Source organism: Oratosquilla oratoria, chromosome 29 (genome assembly GCF_046742065.1).
Source record: "Oratosquilla oratoria isolate Oo_2021 chromosome 29, ASM4674206v1, whole genome shotgun sequence".
Classification (NCBI taxonomy): Eukaryota; Metazoa; Arthropoda; class Malacostraca; order Stomatopoda; family Squillidae; genus Oratosquilla; species Oratosquilla oratoria.
Window position 1 is genome coordinate 41,450,051 of NC_134805.1, and position 9,872 is coordinate 41,459,922.

The 9,872-nt window shown below is 40.3% G+C and overlaps 1 protein-coding gene across 1 annotated transcript in view; it reads left to right on the plus strand.

Moving 5' to 3' along the window:
- LOC143040750 (AP-4 complex accessory subunit Tepsin-like) overlaps positions 1–9,566 on the plus strand; it is a 38,334-nt gene extending 28,768 nt beyond the window's left edge. The window contains exon 8 of the mRNA XM_076212148.1: positions 6,092–9,566. Coding sequence (XP_076068263.1) covers positions 6,092–6,678 — 587 coding nt within the window. The 3' untranslated portion in view covers positions 6,679–9,566. The remainder of the gene's footprint in view (positions 1–6,091) is intronic.
- Positions 9,567–9,872: the final 306 nt, after the last annotated feature.

Here is a 9,872-nt window from a genome sequence, read left to right on the forward strand (position 1 = left end):
ATTTCTTAATGTTGAAGTCTGCTTCCCACTTCTGACTCCATTTCCAAGCCTTGTTTAGGTCTCTCTATAATAATTCACAATCCATTTCCGTTTTCACTTTCCTCAACAATTTAGCATCATCTGCAGAGAAGCTCATGTAACATTCCACATCTTCATCCATGTCATTCACATAAATAGTGAACATTATTGGAGTCAATACTGATCCTTGTGGAACTCCAATAATCACCTCCTTCTAACATGAACACTTTTCTCTGAGCACTACTCTCATTTTTCTACCATGCAGGAAATCATCCAGTTTAGTAGGTTACTTTGTATCCCTCCTATGTTTTCCAATTTCTTTTAATAATTTTTTGTGTGGTACTTTGTCAAAGGCTTTTTGTAAGTCTAGGAAAGCACAATCAGCCCATCCATCCCTTTCTTGTATTATATCTATTAGTCTTGAGTAGAAACAGATTACATTTGTAGCACATGATCTTCCTTGTCTGAATCCAAATTCGAGTTTATTATGTAGTTTTCTTCCAGGTGTTTTATCCATCTATTCTTGATCATTTTTTCACAAATTTTGGCTACAGTGCTTGTTTCCTCCTTTATATATTGGTACAATGTTGGCATTTTTCCAGTCTTTTGGTATTTTTCCTTCTTTGAGTGAGCAACTTATTATGTTGTATATTTTGTCCAATAGTTCTTTACATTCTTTTAGTATCCAAGTTGCATTTCCATCTGGGCCATGTGATTTCCTAATGTCAAGGTTCGTTAATTGATCCATTATTTCTTTTTATGTTATAGTTATTTCCCTCATGGGGAGAGATCGCACTTCACTTCCTTCATCCCAGTGCTGTACTTTTTCTCTAGTGACAACCAATTTGAAGTGATTGTTCATGATTTCAGCCATTTCTAGATCTTTGTGTATTCTATATTTCCTTGGTGTAGTTTCACCATTTCCTGTTTATTTTTAAATTTACCATTCACATATCTATAGAATAGTTTGGGTTGATCTTTACATTTTTCTTCTCTGCACACTTTTACTTATTCATTTCTATGGTTGATGTATATTTGCCATTTTACATTTTTTTCTTTCTTTTATTCATCTTTTCTAAGCTTTATCTCTTCTATCTTTTACCTCACTGCATCTTCTGTTGAACCAGCATTTAATGTACACCTCATGTTTTTGTCTTGGTACATATTTATTCACTCTTTCATTATAGATTTCCATCAAGATCGTCCATTTGTCTTCCAATTTTGTCTCTTCAATGTAGAATTTTTCCCAATTTGTATTTTGAAAGAATTTAAGTTTTACAAAGTCTGTTTTGTTGTACATCAATCTTCCTTTTCTGTATTTCTCATTTCTCTCCATATATATTTCTTCCTTTAGTTCAACCTCTATTAGTATGTGGTCACTCTTTCCAAATGGTGTCTTGTATTCAATTTTATCCACAATTTCAGGTTCTGTTGTAAATATTAAATCCAGTCTTGATGGTTCTTCATTACTTCTGTATCTGGTATTTTCATTTACCCATTGTGTCATTGTATGTTCTATGGTCATGTCAAGTAATACATTTCCCCATAGATCCTCTCTGGCTTTCACTGTCATCTCTTCCCAACACTGCACTTGTAGCAGGATCAGAGGGGGAAATTAAGTTAGTGACAGAGTTTGGGAAGGTGTGCAAAAGAAGTTGAAAATGAATGTGGGCAAAAGTGAGGTGATGAGATGTATAAGGTGAGAATGTGCCAGCAAATTGGAAGTGAGTATTAAGGTAGAGAGACTGGAGGAAGAGGATATTTTTAGATATTTGGGTGGAAATGTGGTGGGAAAGGGAGTAGAGGTTAAGGTAGAATGTAGATTGAGAGAAGGAAGTAAATGCCTTTGGGGATTAAAAAATGTTATGAGAAATAGACATTTAGGAATGTATGCTAAGAGGAGAGTGTGTGAAGGAATGATTGTGCCAACAGCACTGTATGGGGGCAGAAACATAGGAAATAAGAGAGGGAAAGAGGAGTTTGAATGTGTTTGAGATGAAATGCCTGAGAAGTATGATAGGGGTTACTAGGCTGGATAGAGTGAGAAATGAGGAGGTGAGGAGGAGAGCAGGGGTGGAAAGAGAATTGGGAGATAGGGTTGATGAAAGAGTATTGAGATGGTTTGGACACATAGAATCAATGAAGAAAGATTAGTAAAAGAGGTGTGGAAGGCAAAGGTGAAAGGAGTGAACATGAGGGGGCGACCAAGGATAAGATGGATGGATGGGGTGAAAGGGACATTGGGAAAGAGAGGAGTAGAGGAGTGTTTGTTGAGGAAGGAAGGGAGAAGACAGAAGATGGGGTGAATGGAGAATGGTTGTGTATGGATAATACTGCGATGCATGGAAGGGAGTTGGGGGGATGAGGTGATGGAGTATGTGTGAATGATATTATGACGCAGCCCGGAGGGATTTCTCCCCATCTTCTCTTTTTCTGCATGAGAGGACTGAGAGGGGGGAGTCACCGATTAAATGAAGCGGCCTTGCTGTGGATGTGCTGTGTCTTGCCACACTGCTTCTGACCCAGGGCAGTGGGCAAGATGCAGGGATGAACGGTCATCCAGGAGGAGCCAAGATAAGAGGGAGGGAGAGGGGTGAATGGGAGTGGAGTATTTTTGGGACAGAATGGGTGGGAGTGCATTTTATGATTGTTTTTTTTTTTTTTTTTTTTTGGCTACCTCCCTTGTAAGGGAGAAATAGCCATTGCTATATGTATGTAATAGAGCCTGTCTCAGAATTAGAAATGGAGAGAGTGAGGGGTTTGAGGTAAAGATGGGACTTCATCAGGGATGTGTTATGTCACCTTGGCTGTTCAATTTATACATGGATTGGGTGGTGTGAGAGGTAAATGCAAGGGTAATGGCCAGGGATTGGAGATGGTTAAAGAAAATGGAGAAAAATGGGAAATAAGCCAGTTGTTGTTTGCTGATGACACTGTGCTTGTAGCAGGATTAGAGGAGGGATTAAGGAAGTTAGTGACAGAGTTTGGGAAGGTGTGCAAAAGAAGGAAGTTGAAGATAAATGTGGGTAAAAGTAAGGTGATGAGATGTACAAGGGGAGAATATGGCAGCAAATTGGAAGTGAGTATTAAGGGAGAGAGACTGGAGGAAGTGAATAGCTTTAGATACTTGGGTGCAAATGTGGTGGGAAAGGGAGGAGTGGAGGTGGAGAGAGACTGGAGGAAGTGGATAGCTTTAGATACTTGGGGGAGAATGTGGCAGGAAAGGGAGGAGTGTGAATGGAGGTAGAATATAGATTGAGAGAAGGAAGTAAATGCCTTGGGGGGTTAAAAAGTGTAGTGAGAAATGGACATTTGGGAATGGATGCTAAGAGGAGATTGTATGAAGGAATGATTGTGCTGACAGCACTGTATGGTGCAGAAACATGGAACATAAGAAAGGAAAGTTTGAATGTGTTTGAGATGAATTGCCTGAGAAGTATGGTGGGGGTTATTAGGCTGGATAAAATGAAAAATGAGGAGGTGAGGAGGAGAGCAGGGGTGGAAAGGGAGTTGAGAGATAGGATTGATGAAAGAATATTGGGATGGTTTGGACACATGGAAAGAATGAGTGAAGAAATATTAGTAAAAGAGGTGTGGAAGGAGTGAAGATGAGGGAGCGACCAAGGAAGAGATGGATAGATGGGTTAAAGGGGCATTAGAAAAGAGGGGAATGTCTGTTGAGGAAGGAAGGGAGAAGACAGAAAATAGGGGTGAGTGGAGAATGGTTGTGTATGGATGATGCTGTGATGCATGGAAGGGAGTGGGTGGGGGATAGGGTGGGTGAGGATGTAAGTGTGAATGATATTTTGACGCAGCCCAAAGGGATTTCTCCCTGTCTTCTCTTTTCTCTGCATGAGGGAACGGAGAGAGGGGGGTCACCAATTAAATGAAGCAGCCTTGCTGTGGATGTGCTGTGTCTTGCTATATTGCTTCTGAACCAGAGCAATCGGCAAGATGCACGGATGATCCTTCATCTATGAGGAGCCAAGATGAGAGGGAGGGGAGTGAATGGGAGTGGAGTATGTGGGGATGAAAATGGTGGGAGTGGATTATACCTTTGTTTTTTTGGCTACCTCTCATGTAAAGGGAAAAAGCTGTTGGTATGTGTATTTTTTTTTTTTTTTTTTTTTTTTTTTTTTATATAGTATCTATTGTAATAGGTAGGGGTTGGATAAAGTGAGAAATGAGGCAGTTAGAAGAAGAGTAGGTATGGAAAGGGAGGTAGCAGATATGACTGATGAAAAATTATTGGGATGGTTTGGACTCATGGAAAGAATGAATAAATAAAGATCAGCAAAAAAGGTGTGGAAATATGAGGTTGATGGAGTAAACTTGAGGGGATGACTGAAGGAGAGATGGATGGATGGATGGAGTGAAGGGCTTTGAGCAAGAGAGGAGTGTCTGTTGAGCAATGAAAGGAGAAGGCAGTGGATATGGGTGAGTGGAGGATGGTTGTGTATGGGTGATATTTTGATGCAGCCCAGAGAGATTTCTCCCTCTCTTCTCTATTTCCCGCATGAAGAGACAAGGAATGAGGGTTACCATGTAAGTGAGGTGGCCCTGCTGTGGATGTGCTTTGTCTTACTGCATTGCTTCTGACCTGGGCAATGGGCAGGAGACAAGATGACCCAGACAACTTTATGGATGGGGATGACAGGTGGTGATGGATATGGAGCTGCCTAGTGTAGGCCTTATGGTCTCTTGCAGTCTCCTTTATTCTTATGTTCTTATGACCCTTTATCCACATGGAGCTGAGATGAGAGGGAAACTAAGGGTGGTGGTGGGAGTGGGTGATTAGACAATTTTATGGATGGGGATGACAGGTGGTGATGGATATGGAGCTGCCTAGTGTAGGCCTTATGGTCTCTTGCAGTCTCCTTTATTCTTATGTTCTTATGACCCTTTATCCACATGGAGCGGAGGTGAGAAGGAAACAAGGGTGGTGGTGGGAGTGGGTGTATGCTTGATTTCACTACTCCCCTGTCACTGTCTAGTTCTCAATAATTTACTTTAAGTTTGTTTACTCCAGGCTTGAGGAAGAGAGTGTACTGAAAAGGACTTAGTTTTTCAAAAATTTGTTTATTAACATGATTGAAGTTACATGTTGACCAAGGATAATTTTGTGCTCAGGTTAAAACCTCGAAAACCACCTTACAAACAAATAAGTGGTGGAGGAAATGAAAACAGCCACCACAAAAATGATTAGGAAAACACACAAACTTTAAAAAAAAAATAAACCTAAAATCAAAAGACAAACCCACACATCAGACATGGGATGTATTTCCTCAGGGCCTAAGATAAAAAATATACTCTTTTGCTTACATACCTGATGCCAAGCGAGCATGAAAAGAGGGAGTGCCATGAAAGGTATGAGACTTCTCCATACACTCCCTTATAAGGAAGAAGAAGCCCTTGGTATATAGACAGATAGATAGATCCATTGTAATAATATCAGTAATCTTGATTAGCTTTTTGTAGTTTAGATGCTCTTTGGTATTGTGCCTTATTTTAGTGTGATAATTTGAGGGCATGGAAAATAAATTAAATTTGGTATTCTGGTTTTAAGAATCTTTTAATACGTATTGTAGAATAGGATATGTTTGATGATTCCAAATAAGATCCAATATTAATACATACATACATATACCAAGGGCTTTTCCCCCTTACAAGAGAGGTAGTCAAAGGCATAAATCCACTCCCACTCATTTCATCCCCACATACTCCACTCCCATTCACCACACCTCCCCCCCTCTTTTCTTGACTACTCCTGGATGACAGGTCATCCCTGCATCCCACCCATTCCCTTCCATGCCTCACAGCATCATCCACACTCAACCACCCTCCACTCCCCCCATCCTCCATCCTCTCCCCTCCCCCCTCAACAGACACTCCCCTCCTTCCCAATGCCCCCCTCTCACCCTATCCCACCCTCGCTCACCCCCTCATGTTCACACCCTCCACATCTGCCTTCCACACCTTTTTTACCAGTCTTTCCTCACTGATGACACATCCCAACACTCCTTCACCAGCCCAGTATTAATACAATGAAAATAATTTATATATTTTTGTTTAGTTCATGTTGCAGGACGTGCAGGAGGAGGATGGGAAAGTGATGAAGAGGTGCTTTCACCCTCACCAAAGAGCTGCACAGAAAATGAATTGGCACAGCAACAGCAGCAGGAAGAGGGAAAGCAGAGTGAAGCCATCTTTGAAGTAGAGGAAGATTTTCTGTCTGAGTTTATTGCTGACAATTCAACATGGCCTATTGAGAGGCAAAAACTTCAGGAAGCCTGTCAGAAATGTACATCTCTAAATTCTGCTGTTCTGTTGGACAAAGTGGGGAAGCTTCTGGATGAATATATTCCTGAAGTTGAAGAAGTTCCAGAGAAATCCACTGAAGAAATTTCTGAGGAACCTGCTGAAGAAACTAAAGTTGCAGAAACAAGATTTGTAGTTCCCATAATGGCACTCTTGTTGTTGTTAGAGTTTGCCATACACAATGATGTTATTCCACCCTCCCTCATACATTCTTCACTTCAAAAACTACTTCCCAAGATGTGGGATACAAAGATTTTAGCCCCTGCCATTCAAATAAAGGCAAAGAAAGTTCACATCATAGTAGATCGTCTCTCTGTAATGTGCCACAAGGAAGAATCATAGAATCATAAAAACTCGCTTTTTTGAATTTCACCTGCCATTCATGCTCAGTGCAAATCATCCTCAATGTTTACTAAACATTTTTAAAGTATTTCCATTATCTATCATTATTGTAAATATGATGTAATTAAGTAACATTACTTTTTGGGGGGATGATAAATATCAGAAAATAGTGGTGCTAGGGGATGGTTGTTGGAAAAGGATCATCTCTGCCACTCATCTTCATATCTCGTCAACACCCTTGCCTCCATGAAGAGGTTGGCTGGCACTTGGTCTCTAGACTGGACCTAATATCCCAATATTTATCTATGATTTTTTCTTTTCTTTCTTTCTTTCCTCATAAGGAGAGCGGACATCTAGTGACTGCTCTCCTCCTTCTCCTTTTCCTCCTCCTCATCCACCTCATTCTCTCCCAGAGGTCAACCCCTTCGAGAAATCCCTCCCAAGATAGACAAGAATCACACTGGTACAACTGTGTTCAGACCAGCAGCTAGCACTGAAACAGTATCAGCATAGAATAAACCTGGCCACAGACTCAAATTGCCCCATATCCAAACACCACACAGAAGGCACAGAACACCTTATCTTGCATTGTCCCAATCTCACTCTACCAAGACAATGCAATACAGGAAATCCTTTATATACAAAAGGGGTGCATACCTTTAAGCAATTTAGTATATTGATGATTTCTGTGTTGAAGTGAGACTGGTGCTTTAGTTGCTCATGTGGTAAACTTGGTTCAGTACAGTATTTTCATAGTTTTTTCATACTTTGTTTTGTACCATCAAAGCATATTGTCCTCATTTTTTCCTTTTCATAACTAGGAATCTTTATATATAGGGGATTCCCTGTATTTCTTGTTGGAGTGACATGTGGGCCAATCTGGTGGTCATTGCTATTACCTTAGAGTGAGGCCTCCTACAAGAGAGGCATGGGGGCCAATGAATTGGCTAATGGTTCAGGCTAAGTCACTTATTGTCATTTTGAAGGGAAGCTCTTGAAAAAGTTCATCATTTAAATTGTAAGGAAAAATGAGTAGATTATGGAACAACAGTCCAGATCCAAGAAGGTCCTTCTCTGAAATTCAGTAATAGAGACTGAAGAAGGAAATTCTAGAAGCACCCCATCAACTGTGATATATTTATAGTTATATGTATTATATTTATTTCCTATACTTAATGTCAGTTACTAAGTAAATACTGTGCAGACCCAATATGGAATAGGCCTAAAATTTATATACCATGTATATGAATGTATGGGTTGTGTAAAAGTATTTGTATGTTTTATCTGGTCTTTGTGCAATGGTGTAATCGGAAGCTTGATGTCCTTGCAATCATGTAATTGTAGGTTCAAATCCTGCTCTCTTCTCAGATTCCCAGATGTGACTTTTATGTATCACAACAGTCCAAGTGCATAGGGCAAAGGTGATGGCTTTGGCTGCAGCAATGTGCTCCCTGATGTAGACTCCTCACCTTCTACTTTTTCTTCTTCTTTGTCTTGTTTTGGCTATATGATGATGTGAAACACCATGTGTCGTTTATAGATGTAATTCCTATGTGAGTTTATTTTGGGATTTATATGTGGTGATGAGCATATTTTTTGTCAAAGCAAGGTGCATGTAGTCATAAGTGAATTTTGTCATTTAAACTTGGCATACAGGTTTAGTTATATCTTGCAACATTGAATAAAGTAAATTAGTTAATTATTCTGCAACAAGAAGTTAGGTCATTATGATATTATTCACCAACTGCATGTTGGTGACTATTTTTCATTATTTAATCAGTACTTACAAACAAAGTTATGGTTTGTAAGCATTTACTACTATCTTGGGAGGGAGTTGGTAGATGGGTTGACGAAAGAGTATTGGGATAGTTTGGACACATGGAAAGAATGAGGGAAGAAAGATTAGTAAAAGAGATGTGGAAGACAGAGGTGGAAGGAGTGAATATGAGGGGGTGACGAAGGATGAAATGGATGGATGGGGTAAAAGGGGCATTGAGAAAGAGGTGGTCTGTTGAGGAAGGAAGGGAGAAGACAGAAGGTAGGGGTAAGAAGAAAAGGTTGTGTATGGATGATGCTGGGGTGCATAAAAGGGAGTGGGTGGGGGATGGAGGGAGGGAGAATGTGTGAATGATATTTTGATGTAGCCTGAAGGGATTTATACCCATCTCTTTTTTTGCATAAGGAGACGGAGAGAGGGGGTTGTCAATTAAATGAAGCCGTGGATGTGCTGTGTCTTGCCACATTACTTCTAACCCAGGGCAGTGGATAAGATGCAGGGATTACCCTTCATCCATGAGGAGCCAAGAAAAGAAGGAGGGAGGGGTGGTGAAGGGGAATGGATTATGTGGGGATGAAATGGGAGGGAGTGGATTTATACCTTTGATTTTGGCTACCTCCCTTGTAATGGGGGGAAATGCCATTAGTATATGTATGTATGTATTTCTATCTTCCTTACCATTTACAACTGTGCAAATAAAGATGAATTGAAGATTGGTACATTGAATGTTGGAACAATGGTAGGAAGGAGCAGGAAAGTGATGGAGATGTTGGCAAGAAGAATTGATGTATGCTGTGTAGCAATATATCACAACATTACGTTAGTGCATGTTGTTTAACTTTAACCTTTAAATACCTAAAGCAATGGTACTGGCATGTTTGCCACTCTGATCCTTAGTGCTTCATATACAAACTGGAAGGACCAGTGGTAGGTATTTACTTGGTAGTGGCATTTGGTCCTGCAAGACTGATGGCAGAATCATCTCCCTGCTGCCCATTTTCGAAACTGGTCAACCCCATCACCTCCATTTGGAGGTACAGCCCCAATACACTGGTACTTGCTCTCTGGACTGGGTCCACAATGTACACGTCAACCTAATTATATTTCTTATGTACAGAGGTACAAAGAAAAGAGAAGTAATAGAATGATGTTTTGGTTGGAAATTAAGAGAGAAAGGGGAGGCAAATCAAGTAGAGAAGAAAAGATAAAATGTACTGATGGAGAGATGATTATGGAAGAGACAGCAGTAAGAGGAAGATGGGCAGAGTATTTTAGGGAGTTGGCATAAATGTGAAAGGATAGGGAGGGAAAGGTAGTTGCAGTGAGAAGCACTAAGAAAATGACAGTGATGAATGAGGAGAAATAAGGAAAGATGATGTGAAAGTAGTTATTAAAATGGGTGCAGTGGCAGTTGCGT